We start from the raw sequence: 15,868 nt of genomic DNA, 5'->3' as shown, positions 1-15,868 counted from the left end.
AGCAGACTATACTTTCTGAGAAGGTTGGCATCCTTCAACATCTGCAGTAAGATGCTGCAGATGTTCTACCAGACGGTTGTGGCGAGTGCCCTCTTCTACGCGGTGGTGTGCTGGGGTGGTAGCATAAAGATGAAAGACGCCTCACGCCTGGACAAACTTGTTAAGAAGGCAGGCTCTATTGTAGGATTAAAGTTGGACAGTTTAACATCTGTGGCAGAGCGACGGGCACTAAGCAAACTCCTGTCAATCATGAAGAATCCACTTAACAGTGTCATCTCCAGACAGAGGAGTAGCTTCAGTGACAGACTTTTGTCACTGTCCTGCTCCACTGACAGACTGAGGAGATCGTTCCTCCCCCACACTATGCGACTCTTCAATTCCACCCGGGGGAGTAAATGCTAACATTAATTTTATTTTAATTTTTTTTCATTTTTATTACTATTTAATTTAATATTGTTTCTTTGTATCAGAATACTGCTGCTGGATTATGTGAATTTCCCCTTGGGATTAATAAAGTATCTATCTATCTATCTATCTATCTATCTATCTATCTATCTATCGAATCAAAGGCAATATATAGCAAAAATTACGTGGGGGGGGCTAAGTCAGTGTGATCAGGAAGGGGGGGGGTGGTATTGGTCGTAAAGTTTTATTTATTATGAACAAGTTCTTCTTAAGTTTGCGTATGCTGGATTTATGTCCTAATGTCTGTTGATGGCGTCCTCATTTGATAGCCAAGATTCAGTCAGCTCTCTCGCACTTTTAGTACTGGCCTTAAATCTTACTTGTACATTGTCCCAGTTAAATGTATGTCCTGTTGATTTAGTATGCGTATAGATCAGTGATCGTGAGTCCTTTCTTCTGATGGCATTGCGATTTTCCTGTATACGTGTTGTGATTCTTTCTGATGTTTGTCCTATGTATACCGCTGGGCAAGAACTGCATGGAATGCTATAAACTGTGTTTCGTGTTTCTGCTGTCGATTTCTTGTTTTTAGCATTAAAGAGGACCGAGTGCAGATTGTTTGTGGTTTTGTGTGCTACTCTGACGCCTGACTTGGCCAGGATGTGCGCTGCACCTTCAGACACCTTGTGGTGATAAGGAAGTGTATATATTATTATCCAGCTGGGTACAAAAACAGGAAACTTAGTATTATAGAAGAATGGTTACTGTATGTCATAAATATAACATTTTTCTCTTAAGGGGTTATATTAAACAACAAGAAATACATTTAGTATAGTGAATGATAAAATAACAGCGTCAGCTTTTAAGCATCAGCTTAGAAGGATGTGAGACTCGGACACATTGGACCAGGGTTCAAATTCAACTCTTACACCATCCAGGCAACACTGGGGTGTCCATCTGTCGCACTGTGACACACCACAAATGATGTGCTCGATTCATTAAGTTAAACTCTTTACTTTAGTTATGTTAAATTCCCAGGGCCCCCTTCCCCTATTTTGACCTACACACAAGCACACTCGGCCATTACACTTTGTGAAAGTGATATTTATGGTATAGAAAAACCTAAAACAAATTAACAATGATCCTTACATGACCCTTGCTGCAGTGTACCCTCACAAACACCCCCCACCTAACTATATAACCGTATCCAACACTATGAAGACACTAAACAATTGTAACGGATGTAAATTTATATGTAAAAGCAAAATTGTAATAAATGTTTGAACTCTCCCACCTGAACAATAAAATGCAAGGAATAGCACTGGACGGCTGCTAAGCGGGAGTAAACCTGTAAATGCCCTGAATACTGTGACTTAGGCCAGGCTTCTCTTTCTTCTGCAGAAAAGTGACAATTTATAAGAGCCAGATGATGCTGTGATGAAGACTGAATTCCCATTTACACCCAACAGGAGAACTGCACTTCAAACTGCTGCTGCTGGTGCTGATGGCCGCCCACACCTTTCCTTGCTCCAAAAAGCCCATTTTAAGTTTTACTCATCCTGAACTGACCAGAGAGTCCCTCCTTTGCTGATATCCTGATTGGTCCACAGCCAAATCAAGAAAGAAAGCGTGCAGACAAAGAATGAAAAACATGTAGATATGTAGATCTCTTCAAAGCAGTTCATGCTGATTCATGTGCGTTCAGTTTAGAGAGTCACCCTTCCTACCATCCTACTCTAACGTACTTAAAAACAGTCTTGATGGCAAGAAGCTCCACACAGGTGGGGCCTGAGCCAGAACAACAGGGCACTACAAGTCAAGTTGGGGAGCATGCACTGGTACAGAGCGTTACTGCACCCACTACACGACGAAGCAACGCGAGATCCCGGTTTGCAGCCCCCCAGGCAGACAACGCGGTCCAGTCCCACCCTCCAGAAATGACCCTCTATCTGCCGCAGTCAGGTGTTACGTGGGCGACCCCTTGGCCTGGTCCAGCCACTCAGGTCCCCAACAATGAGGATCTTACGAGCCGGATCACCCTCGGGGGAAACGCGCCACATGGCCGTAGTGCTGTAACTGACGCTCCCTCACAATGCAGGTCATGTGCCCCATTAGATACTCCGTGAGCAACACAAAGTCAAACCAGCGGGACCCAAGGATTCTCCGAAGAGACACAAGGAGTGCAGTCTTCATCTCAGGTCACTGGATAGCATCCATGTCTCACAAGGCGCCGCAAGCGACTGTACTTTCTCCGGTCCTGTTCAGTCTATATACATCAGACTTCCAATATGACCCGGAGTCCTGCCACGTGCAAACGTTCGCTGATGACACTGCTATTGTGGGCTGCATCAGGTGTGGGCAGGAGGAGAAGTACAGGAAGCTAATCAAAGACTTTGTTAAATGGTGCGACTCAAACCACTTACACCTTAACACCAGCAAGACCAAGGAGCTGGTGGTGGATTTTAGGAGGCCCAGGCCCCTCATGGACCCTGTGATCATCAGAGGTGACTGTGCAGAGGGTGCAGACCTATAAATATCTGGGAGTGCAGCTGGATAACAAATTGGACTGGACTGCCAATACTGATGCTCTGTGTAAGAAAGGTCAGAGCAGACTATACTTTCTGAGAAGGTTGGCATCCTTCAACATCTGCAGTAAGATGCTGCAGATGTTCTACCAGACGGTTGTGGCGAGTGCCCTCTTCTACGCGGTGGTGTGCTGGGGTGGCAGCATAAAGATGAAAGACGCCTCACGCCTGGACAAACTTGTTAAGAAGGCAGGCTCCATTGTAGGATTAAAGTTGGACAGTTTAACATCTGTGGCAGAGCGACGGGCATTAAGCAAACTACTGTCAATCATGGAGAATCCACTGCATCCACTGAACAGTGTCATCTCCAGACAGAGGAGTAGCTTCAGTGACAGACTTTTGTCACCGTCTTGCTCCACTGACAGACTGAGGAGATCGTTCCTCCCCCACACTATGCGACTCTTCAATTCCACCCGGGGGAGTAAATGCGAACATTAATTTTATTTTAATTTTTTCATTTTTATTACTATTTAATTTAATATTGTTTCTTTGTATCAGTATACTGCTGCTGGATTATGTGAATTTCCCCTTGGGATTAATAAAGTATCTATCTATCTATCTATCTATCTATCTATCTATCTATCTATCTATCTATCTATCTATCTATCTATCTATCTAATGGTGCCTTTCTATCTATCTATCTATCTATCTATCTATCTATCTATCTATCTATCTATCTATCTATCTATCTATTATTTAGTGCCTTTCACATCTATCTATCTATCTATCTATCTATCTATCTATCAACCACAGAGCAAGACAGCTACATTTAACATAATATATACAAAGTAGTGGGTGGCATGTTGGCACAGTTGGGTAAAGTTTCTATTTTGCCTGTGGGTCCACAATGCACTCAGGCCACAGCACCAGTCTGCAACGTTGGGTAGAGAACACTTCATTTAAAAGGTGCACAGACACTGAGAGTTCATGTGCGTTTATTGGTGCCATTACAGTCAGAACTCAATTTTTAATCCATGCCTACTGTAGTGCCCCATGTCTTGCCATGCCCTCCTATCTCTTTATGATGACAGTCACTTCGCCATCACTGGCGTCTTCTTTAGGCCTAATTGTTTTTAAATTTCAGTATCCTCTTTGCAGTTAGTGACTGATTGCTCAGGTTCTCCCGTTTTATCTTGTTTTCTGTGTAATGAGTTGTTGCCCTTTGGCTTAACGCTTTTTGCCTCATTCTCTTGCCTTTACTGTTTGACTGATTGGCCTAGTAAACCTTTTTATCATAGTGTTGTTTCTGCATTTTCTGTCAATATCTCCTCATCAAATCCATAGTCAAAGTTCCACTGATGACTCCCGACTCTTCACGTTGTCATTAGTCACCAATGCCCATTTAACCACGAGAGGCTTGACAGACAGGAAAGGAGGCAAAGCTCCAATTTGGGCTAATGATATAACGAGAATTAACCTGAATCTTAGGATTTTACTCCCCTGGAGTAGTTGAACCTGCAAATAATGAAAGCAAAAAAAAGAATTCTGTACCTTCCGTCTCCCACATACTTTACCTTGCTGACTGTCGGAAGTGCGGCTGCCCAAGACTTCTCATGGGAGACTGTTGGGAAGCCCAGAGCTTTCCGGAGGTATCTCTCATGTACTGCACAGCACCTCAGGATGTAGAGAGCACAGGATATGGCATAGCCACCCCAGTTGGAAACACCTGCATGTAGAGATATGAACCAGTCAAACTCTAAAAAGATTACAAAACTGGCCACAGTGCTTGAAAGAAAGCCCAACACGCAGAGGGCCATTTAGCCAAGCCAGAATTTGAAGGCTGCCATTGCTGCCCACGTTCATCTTGCAGCAGGAAACCCCCACAGAGTGCACATTAGGAGCCGGGAATCTCCACACATAAAGTTTAACCACCAGGAGTCAGAAAACAACAACAACGCGTGTGCTGTGAGCCATCCAGTCCCCTGTGCACCCTCAGTGATGTCGGCCTGTTACTTTTCTCTGATTTGCCCAGTAAGACAGTAGGAATCTCTTGCCAGAGATAATCGGCCAATTCCCAGGGCAGCTCCTTTAACCTGGTTTAGCAGGGACAGTCATGGAAAACACAGGATGGTAAAGCTTTTATGCCAGGCTGGGGGAGTTTCTAGGGGGCATTATAGGAACATCTTTATAAAATCTGGTGACTTTATTCATTTAATGGGTGGCAGAGGTGAGAGCAAGGACTTAAACTGGAAGTGCAAGAGGTAAGGTCAACTGATCGGTCAAAACTTTACATAGCGTAGAGCCAGAAAGGAAATAATTAATACCAGGAGTCCACACCAAGCATATTTGCTCTTATTCTTCTCCGTTTAGAAACGTTTTACTTTATTTTTGTGTAAAGTGTAAAGTCTGTGCTGCAGCATTGAGCTCTTAGGTAAAAATTATCCTCAGTTGGTGCATACATGGTGATGCCCTGCAGCAGCAGCACAGAGCCGTTGGCACTCACATAGTAGATTCACAGTTTCTGTCTACAAGTTTTAAGGTGGCTGAACAGCCACTCATAAAACTCAAATGCTGTAACACAAACAGAATGCGTCAGTACTGTGCAAAAGTCTTGGACACTCGTAAAAAAAGAAAGTGGGCATACTTTCAAAAACATTACCATGAACAGTTTTTATTAACTTCGTAGAAAGTGTAGTGAACAGGAAAAAAACGTCACTGAACTCAATATTTAGTGTGACCACCCTTTGTCATCTCTTAGCTCCGCTGTTTCTGTAGGGTCTTTGTGTGCTCAGTCATGTCACTCCACTTTGCCTGTCTTACCTGTAAACCCAGACTGGCCCGATGGTTGGCTCCGTGGTTGGCCCGATGGTTGGCTCCGTGGTTGGCTCGATGGTTGGCTCAATGGTTGGCTCCGTGGTTCCACACCATCTGTTGAAGGATTCCCTGTTTGTGTTTTTATGATTGTGGCCATGTCTTTGGGCTCATTTTCATTATGCAAGACAAATTTGGGACCAATCAGACATCTCCCTGATGGTACCGCATAACAGATAACAATCTGCCTGAAATTCTCAGCACTGGGAAGGCTGGCAGTTTTGATCAAATCACCAGCTCTGCCCCAAACCTGCAGGGAACCTCCACCGCGCTTCATTATCACCTGTAGACATTCACCCATGTCCCATCCTCCAGTCCAAACTGCCTTCTGTTGACGCCTCAGCCGAGAACATCTGCTGCCATATTTCAACACCCCAAGCCTTGTGTTTTCATGTATAGGTCAGTCATTTGGCTTTATTTCCACACACAAAGACTGGCGTTTTGGTCAAAACTCTTCTGTGAAGACTGCACCTGAAAAGATGTCTCCAGACTGTACAGTAGACGAGCGTAGCAGAGTTCCAGTGGTGTCTGCCAGTTCAGTGCTGGTAGCGGTGCTATATCTTCTGATTTTGAAGGTAAGCTTGATGTGTTTCTTGTTTGCTACACTCAAGTTTTTGTGGCCGACCAACGCGTTTCTGGTCCTCAGCCTTGCCTGTTGAGAAACAGCTTGGAAACACCGGTCTGTTCGGGAGAGACCTTGATGATGCAGGATGAGCACATTGGGTCACTTTGGCCATGAGTTAGGATTTGCAGGTTGAAATGCCACCTCACATTTTTCAGTCAGGTTGCCCCTGCCCAGTTTTATTCCCTTTACACGGCTGCTTCTGTTCCAGTTCCAGTTCGGCCGACATGTGATGTCGTTGATTATTACCACCTTAGCCAAGCACTGCACTTTATGCTGCCAAAGATCTTATGTTTCTGAACCTGAACGTTTTCTATTACCATGGGAGTTTCTTTCTTTCAGGACACTCAAATATCTTACTGTGTTGCCTCAGGTTTTTCAAAAAGAATGTTTTGGACGGGTGGCACTGTGGCCCAGTGGGTAGCTCACAGTTAGGAGACCTGGGTTCGCTTACCTGTGTGGAGTTTGCATGTTCTCCCTGTGTCTCTGGTTTCCTCCCACAGTCCAAAGACATGCAGGTTAGGTGCATTGGCGATCCTAAACTGTCCCTAGTGTGTGTGCTTGGTGTGTGTGTGCCCTGCGGTGGGCTGGCACCCTGCCCAGGGTTTGTTTCCTGCCTTGCGCCCTGTGTTGGCTGGGATTGGCTCCAGCAGACCCCCGTGACCCTGTGTTAGGATATACCGGGTTGGACAATGGATGGATGGATGGATGTTTTGGACTCTAAAATACATTCTTTTCTACAGAAGCACTAATTCAGAAAACATAAAATAACCTTCTAAGTTAAATATTTTTGTGAACAATCTAAAGTGCCCAGGACTCTTGCACAGTGCCGTATACTGTATATACTGTATGTTGCATTCTGTATATGTACGCATATGTTTTGTGTGTCTTTTGTATTATATTTTTGTCAACTGTTCTGAGGAGACATGGAAGTAACAAATTCATTGTGTGCACATGACAACGAAATTAACGTGAAAGCTTCACCAGATATCAAATGTCACACGAAAGTACGGAATGATGTTACTAGTGCAGTAACAAACAAAAAAATGGAAACAACTAATAAAATAATTCTCTCTATTATAAAAAAAAAAATCTTTCGACGCAATGAGACTTTTTGGAGAAGTTTCTTTCAAGTCCTGCCCTCCTCTCACCCATTTTCAAACAAGACCAGGGTGCTCTCACCTCTCAGTCTTGTGAATGCGTTTGGCAGACACACTTCCTGCTCTCTCAGCTCTTATAAATTTTAACGTTTTCCTCACTTTAAGTTCCCAATTACAGAAGACGTATTATGTCCAAATCTTATTGAAGGGTTATCAACAGAAGAAATGAATACACGGGGATTCCTAGCACATAGAAACAAGGAAGTCAAATGAATTTATGCCAAAAATGTCGAATGGTAACATCCAACCCACTATATCCTAACTACAGGGTCACGGGGGTCTGCTGGAGCCAATCCCAGCCAACACAGGGCATAAGGCAGGAAACAAACCCCAGGCAGGGTGCCAGCCTACCGCAGGGCACACACACACACACACACCAAGCACACACACGGGACAATTCACCTAACCTGCATGTCTTTGGACGGAAACCCACACATACACGGGGAGAACATGCAAACTCCACAGAGGGAGGACCCGGGAAGCGAACCCAGGTCTCCTCACTGCGAGGCAGCAGCACTACCCACTGCGCCACCCTGGTAACATGGCAAAATGGTTAAATGCATATCATTAGACTATGCTGAAACATTTGGTGGTGATGTGGAAAATGAAAACATTACTGCTGTGGGCTGCCCTGCCTGGGCTTTGTTTCCTGCCTTGTGCCCTGTGTTGGCTGGGATTGGCTCCAGCAGAACCCCGTGACCCTGTAGTTAGGATATAGCAGGTTGGATAATGGATGGATGGATGGATGGATGAAAACATTAACTTACAATATCACAAAGAATATCTACAACCATTAACAACGTCCGGTCTTCCACCGCACGAATTACTGTAGAAAGAAGGATGCATCCAAGAAAGGTAAAGTGGTACATCTTCAGGGGATAACATTACACACCTAAGGAGATCTTGATATGCCATTCGTATTAAAATGTTAACAGTTTCCCGTTAGAATAGCTTTTGCAATGACAATTAACAAATCTCAGAACCAAATATTCGAAAAAGTTGTTTTATTTAATAGAGAGAAAGAAACAAAATTCAATCACGGGCAGTTATATGTCGCGTCGATGCAAATGCAACACTTCAAATGAAAATTAAAATCTCTTTAAATTGTACATCCGCATCCCCATACACGAGCAGCAGAACCGCAAAGATGCTAGTGCGTAGTGCCCTCCCCAGAGGTTGGCAAGTGAGGTGAGTTCGAAAGTAATTCTAAATAAATGTAGAAAAAAAATTTCTCAAAACAGCACCAAAATGCATTTAACCTGCTGAAGATCCCGACAGGCACCATTGCGGGTCAAGACTAGCACTGGCTGGGCACAAGTAAATTGAAGATAATTTATGGTAGCCCTAGCTTGGCCCACCAAACAGGGGCTTGTTTTACAAAACACCAATTCTGCCTCTTGCAGTTTGCCATCTCAGAGATTTGTACTCATTCGTTCCCGGGGCTTTGCTTTGTCACAGCTGACTGAAAGCCTTGAGGTCCCAGGTAGAGGGGCTCAGGAGTTCCTGCATGGCAGATTCCACACTCACATTCATGAAGACCCCGGCCTGCCGAGTTCACATTTAAACCATCCATCCATCCATCCATTATCCAACCCGCTATATCCTAACTACAGGGTCACGGGGGTCTGCTGGAGCCAATCCCAGCCAACACAGGGCACAAGGCAGGAAACAAACCCTGGGCAGGGTGCCAGCCCACGACAGGGCACACACACACCAAGCACACACTAGGGACAATTTAGGATCACCAATGCACCTAACATGGCACAGCAGCATTTAGAATTGGACCGTGACCAGGAAAGGCCTTTCTGCTTACCAGCAGTAATGGCAAAGTCGGCTTCAACGTCACAGGCAATCAGGTCCCCATTAGGAGTGTGTTTCTTCACTCTGTCTTTCAGCTTTCCCATTCCCAGTTCATTTCCTCCATCATCAATACCTGAAAGGAAGACAGTGTTTCAGAGCACTTTTAACACAAAATATTTCACTGTAGCCAAGGGAGAAGTGCTGGTTTCCAGCCAGTCCAGCAAAATGTTTATCATTCCGGCCTTGCATGTGTGTATACGATCTACACCTGTGGACTCCCCCTCCCGTGGGAGCCGCCATCAAGCACGTCTCAGTGGCATGTTGTTTATGCCGTGAGGATAGATGGAAGTTGGTGAGGTTCTTAGCCTGACTCATCAGGCACACCCAGACCAAAAGAATGCCAATTAATATCACCATTCTGGCCACCGGCTAAAAATGTCCAGCTGGGATTTCTGCAACTGTCACTGAGCAGCATGGTAAAGCCAGATAAACAGAAATGTATGTGTAAATATTGTAAGGATATGTACTTTACTGTAACCATATTGTAAATAGGAGGAAATGTTCTGAATGTGTCCCTGCTGAAAAGGGCTGTACAAAAATAAACTGAATTGAGTTGAAAAAATGTGAACGAATGAAGAAAACGACTCTCGGGCAGTAGTTACATGACTGCTGTCAAGGTGTCTGCTAGTAAACACTCGCTTACCAAAACTTTGGCTTTAAAAGACAATGGAGCTCCTTAATTACCTGTGCTTGCAATGTTAGGAATGTCACTGGCCGTTCTGAGAAGAATATCAACGGGATCCACCAGGTGTTGGACGTTCGCTTTCCTCATGTTGTAATATTGCTTACCAAAACTTTCTTGTGTATTGCTTAGATGTCACAGGTGCCACACCAGCACAGGGCAGGACATGCTGACAATTTGTACAAACAGGGCACTACTAAGTGGCAGGGACACATGCGAATGATGTTGGTCATACCAGAGCTCTGAACTTTGCTCCACGGCTTGCCTAGTCACACTAGCCAGACGGACCAGACTCCGAGTGGTTGGAATATCCTTATTGGAATTTTGCCATTTCTTTCAGCTTTTTTTTATTTTTTTTTTTATTTAATTGATTAATCAAATTACATTCCATACACATAACTCAAGTTTCAGCTTTTAAAAACAATGGAGCTCCTCACTCACCTGTGGTTGCAATGTAAGGAATATCACTGGCCGTTCTGAAAAGAACATCAATGGGATCCACCAGGTGTTGGATGTTCACTTTCCTCATGTTGTAATATTTGCCATCGGTGGCCATCCCAGCACTCTCTATTGCCACCAAGTGGTCATACCTGGGAATCGATAAAAAATACGTTTTACTGTACGTATTAAATGCCCGGTGATGCAATAAACTGATTTCACCCTACAGCTGGTGATACTAAATTGTCCCTAGTGTGTGCTTGGTGTGTGTGTGTGCCCTGTGGTGGGCTGCCTTGTGCCCTGTGTTGGCTGGGATTGGCTCCAGCAGACCCCCGTGACCCTGTAGTTAGGATATACAGTGGTGTGAAAAACTATTTGCCCCCTTCCTGATTTCTTATTCTTTTGCATGTTTGTCACACAAAATGTTTCTGATCACCAAACACATTTAACCATTAGTCAAATATAACACAAGTAAACACAAAATGCAGTTTTTAAATGATGGTTTTATTATTTAGGGAGAAAAAAATCCAAACCTACATGGCCCTGTGTGAAAAAGTAATTGCCCCCTTGTTCAAAAATAACCTAACTGTGGTGTATCACACCTGAGTTCAGTTTCCGTAGCCACCCCCAGGCCTGATTACTGCCACACCTGTTTCAATCAAGAAATCACTTAAATAGGAGCTGCCTGACACAGAGAAGTAGACCAAAAGCACCTCAAAAGCTAGACATCATGCCAAGATCCAAAGAAATTCAGGAACAAATGAGAACAGAAGTAATTGAGATCTATCACTCTAGTAAAGGTTATAAAGCCATTTCTAAAGCTTTGGGACTCCAGCGAACCACAGTGAGAGCCATTATCCACAAATGGCAAAAACATGGAACATTGGTGAACCTTCCCAGGAGTGGCCGGCCGACCCAAATTACCCCAAGAGCGCAGAGACGACTCATCCGAGAGGTCACAAAAGACCCCAGGACAACGTCTAAAGAACTGGAGGCCTCACTTGCCTCAATTAAGGTCAGTGTTCACGACTCCACCATAAGAAAGAGACTGGGCAAAAACGGCCAAAAACTTTTTGGAAGGCAAATGTCCCGTTACATCTGGCGTAAAAGGAACACAGCATTTCAGAAAAAGAACATCATACCAACAGTAAAATATGGTGGTGGTAGTGTGATGGTCTGGGGTTGTTTTGCTGCTTCAGGACCTGGAAGGCTTGCTGTGATAGATGGAACCATGAATTCTACTGTCTACCAAAAATCCTGAAGGAGAATGTCCGGCCATCTGTTCGTCAACTCAAGCTGAAGCGATCTTGGGTGCTGCAACAGGACAATGACCCAAAACACACCAGCAAATCCACCTCTGAATGGCTGAAGAAAAACAAAATGAAGACTTTGGAGTGGTCTAGTCAAAGTCCTGACCTGAATCCAATTGAGATGCTATGGCATGACCTTAAAAAGGCGGTTCATGCTAGAAAACCCTCAAATAAAGCTGAATTACAACAATTCTGCAAAGATGAGTGGGCAAAAATTCCTCCAGAGCGACGTAAAAGACTCATTGCAAGTTATCGCAAACGCTTGATTGCAGTTATTGCTGCTAAGGGTGGCCCAACCAGTTATTAGGGTCAGGGGCAATTACTTTTTCACACAGGGCCATGTAGGTTTGGATTTTTTTTCTCCCTAAATAATAAAAACCATCATTTAAAAACTGCATTTTGTGTTTACTTGTGTTATATTTGACGAATGGTTAAATGTGTTTGATGATCAGAAACATTTTGTGTGACAAACATGCAAAAGAATAAGAAATCAGGAAGGGGGCAAATAGTTTTTCACACCACTGTAGCAGGTTGGATGATGGATGGTTACTGGTTTGAAATCCAGTGCTACAGTTTGTAGCCCCTCAAGTCTCTGTACTGGGAAAAACAGGATTAGAAAACGGATACAGACATCAGGGCCGTCTTAATGCATGGGCACGCTGGGCACTTGCCCGGGGACCCCACAAGCATAGGGGCCCCATGCTAATCTATGTGTGTTGTGACTTGCTGAGTGGTTGTGTAGGTAGGGGTCCCAGTGCACGGTGGGCCTATAATGCTGTTAAGATGGCCCTGGCAGGCATCACTAACTCTGCTTAGTGTGAACTTCAGGATGGGATGGATTCTTTAAGGGTATGGCAAAAGTAAGGTTCTGTCTCTGTGCGCCCTTTTTATCTGCGGGTATTGTCAGGAAGAAGCTCTTTTAAAACTTGAGAACTGTAAGTTACTAATCACGGCGCATGGAAGATTTTGTTTTTTTTCTCAGGAAAGTAGACAATGCATTGCTAAATGTTTTAGACTTTGATAAGTAAAAGCAGATTCAAACCAGCCAAATTAAACAGTCCATTCCACAAATAATAGTTTCCGATTTGGAGCGAAGCCCTGCAGGACCACAGGTGTCTATCCCTGCTTTAACCTTTCTAGCCTGCTTGTGTATTGGTCAGTAAGGTGAGTATTTGAAAATTGAATATGCCTAAATTATGACTTCTTTTCATATCCAGTCTCTGTGTTGACATTGTCTCAGTGCTGAAACTGGCTGTTTGTTCAATTTAACAACAAAGCATCGTTAACATATAGATATTGGTGCTGCTAGAAAATTGGATGTGCATTTCTTTACTCGTATGTAAATAAGAATGTCCGGCCCTTCTGTACTAATCAATGTGGCAGTTGTGCTGGGTACGTTAATAGTGTATGTCTGGTCAGATACTACAGGCATACATTGTGGCCTCTAGAGGGTGCTATTGAACCAAAATACAATGTTGTCTGTGAGGCTAAAACAAGAATCAAGAAAGATGGACTCCTTTATGTGATCATCTTACTGGGTAGGTAAGTATGTCTGGTACCTCCATATCAATGAGATGCTACATGCAATCCATGTGCTAGCTTATTATGGCTTGGTGTGCATTATTAACGTTGCATTTTGCATTATTCCTCAATAAATGTTGGCATACTTAAAGTATGTATTTACGCAGAGCGAATTCTGTATGAGTGAATGCATAACACGTGCAGTGAATGTCAGTGCAGAACAATTCCATTTGCATTAAGTCAACTTGGCTGCTGCTGGCAATAAGTGCAGCTCACAACAGTTAGCCAACAATATATTCTGGAAGAGGCAATAATATTTCAAATTAACACCTGCCCTCGGCAGCACGGTGGCGCGGTGGTAACACTGCTGCCTCGCAGTAAGGAGACCTGGGTTTGTTTCCCAGGTCCTCCCTGTGTGAAGTTTGCATGTTCTCCCTGTGTCTGCGTGGGTTTCCTCCCACAGACCAAGGACATGCAGTTTAGGTGCATTGGCAATCCTAAATTGTCCCTAGTGTGTGCTTGGTGTGTAGGTGTGTGTGTGTGTGTGTGTGCCCTGCAGTGGGTTGGCATCCTGCCCGGGGTTTGTTCCTGTCTTGTGCCAGGTGCTGCAGACCCCCGTGACTCTGTGTTAGGATATAGCAGGTTGAACAATGACTGACTGACTGACTGACCTGCCCTCGGGGCAGTGGTGCAATGGTAGTGCTGCTGCCTCGCAGTAAGGAGACCAGGGTTTACATCCAGGGCCCACCTTACATGGAGTTCTCCTCATGTCTGCGTGGGTTTCCTCCCGCAGCCCAAAGACATGCAGATTAGGTGAAACAGTGATCCTAAACCGGCCCTAGTGTGTGGATGGGGTGTCTTTAGGTTTGCCCTGCAATAGACTGGCACCCTGTCCAGGGTTTGTTCCTGCCTTGAATAGCCGGGATAGGCTCCAGCAGACCCTTGCCACCCTGTTCAGGACTAAGCAGGTTTGCAAATTACTGACTGACACCTACACTCCTATGGGTCCTTGTCACCTGCCTTCAATAATTCTTTGAAATTAGCTGCTGCTGCTGCACAGTAATATAGAAGTCTAGAATCAGCAGGCTTTATGCACTCCTGCATATCTGTTTCTAAATTGGCTATACACACAGGTTACTCGCACTGTAATCTGACTAACTGCATTTGTACTGAATGGGTAGGTTAGCCTTCCTCTCTTGCCCTACCCACAGTCCTAAATGAGACACATGCTGAATGTGATGTGCACCTTGTACAGAGTTGGTTCCTGCCAGGCACCTGATACTAGGGTATAGGGCTTAGGAAATTAGGGGGCGCCTCCCCCTGCTCACTTTGCTCGCCCAACTCTGGCTTTGGTTTAGCGGATATACAATTTAAAGAGATTGTTATTTTTAATAGGAATTGTTACATATACATTATTTTCACTTTTAATTTGAAACTTTTGTAAAAACAATACTTGTCCTTTATTTCCAACTCCGGGCGTGGTTACATCTCTTTCTCACAGGACGTATAATGCTGCTTGCATTGTGAAGGGGTAGGGCTGAACGCACGCTAAGGAGAAGCGGTCGGATCACCTGCTGTCTTACTGCTGCTGGCAGGCTGCGTGTTCTGCTTGTCGTTTTTTTAAGAGTTGGGAGCACATGAAGTGTGTTTGCCAAAAGCATTCCAACAACTGCTAGGTTAGATGTCCATGAACTTGTTTTAATTGTTGTTTCACTGCCTTGTCTCGCGTGACGTTAAAGTGTCTCCAGAGGTGGGTAGTAACGAGTTACATTTACTCCGTTAAATTTACTTGAGTAACTTTTTTAAAAAATTGTACTTCTATGAGTAGTTTTACTGCACCATACATTTAACTTTTACTTGAGTTCATTTGTGAAGAAGAAACGTTACTCGTACTCCGCTACATTGGGCAACACTCGGCTCGTTACTTTTTTTCATTTACACATTTATATACGCTATATTTTAGTTGGAGAGAAGTCGCCTGTGGATCTACTGAATGACTGTTTCACCAATCAGACGTAGTAACAATAATCACATGACTCCGCTTCACTAATCAGACGTAGCCATACAGTCACATGACCACACACAAACTTCCTGCGTCTTGCAGCCTGTGAGACTTTTTAGTCATACAGGGCTCCTGTTCACTACTAAACGGTCACATCTTCACTGCAGGAACCTTGACAGTCAACTCCTGCTGAAGCTTAACTTTCACTTCACTGAGTGAAGAACACACACGTTTTAACCAAACAGGCACAGTCACAGACAGTCAAGGTAAAGTGAGACTTCTTGTGCAGAAGCTGCCTTGTTCGAATGTTACTGTATTGTCTATCAGTTGTGCCATTTGGAGGGCGCGTGAATCTGCAGTATGAGACTGTCAGTGTACAGGAGATCTCGTCACTGTAAGTAGTCTGCACTGTTCACACATACATGTTACCTACTGTAGGTATCGGCTTCAAAAGCTTTGTTGTGAAAAACTG

General features: G+C 44.2%; 2 protein-coding genes across 6 annotated transcripts in view; one reads left to right on the top strand and one right to left on the bottom strand.

The window, feature by feature from the left end:
• LOC120518649 (ovarian cancer G-protein coupled receptor 1) overlaps nucleotides 1-2,136 on the top strand; it is a 79,158-nt gene extending 77,022 nt beyond the window's left edge. Inside the window, exon 3 of the transcript XR_005631269.1 lies at nucleotides 1,807-2,136. The gene's annotated coding sequence lies outside the window, so the exon portion shown is untranslated. The remainder of the gene's footprint in view (nucleotides 1-1,806) is intronic.
• Nucleotides 1-15,868, bottom strand: part of dglucy (D-glutamate cyclase) — a 90,884-nt gene that overhangs the window by 5,661 nt on the left and 69,355 nt on the right. For all 5 annotated transcript variants that reach the window (XM_039741536.1, XM_039741538.1, XM_039741541.1 and 2 more), the window contains 3 exons: nucleotides 10,567-10,715; nucleotides 9,397-9,516; nucleotides 4,505-4,656 (listed from right to left, as the gene is read on the bottom strand). In XM_039741536.1, the coding sequence (XP_039597470.1) occupies nucleotides 4,505-4,656; nucleotides 9,397-9,516; nucleotides 10,567-10,715 (421 nt within the window). The remainder of the gene's footprint in view (nucleotides 1-4,504; nucleotides 4,657-9,396; nucleotides 9,517-10,566; nucleotides 10,716-15,868) is intronic.

This window comes from Polypterus senegalus, chromosome 18 (assembly GCF_016835505.1).
Source record: "Polypterus senegalus isolate Bchr_013 chromosome 18, ASM1683550v1, whole genome shotgun sequence".
NCBI classification, from domain to species: Eukaryota; Metazoa; Chordata; class Cladistia; order Polypteriformes; family Polypteridae; genus Polypterus; species Polypterus senegalus.
The sequence above is the reverse complement of the archived record's forward strand: the minus strand, read 5'-3'. Positions and strand labels throughout refer to the sequence as shown.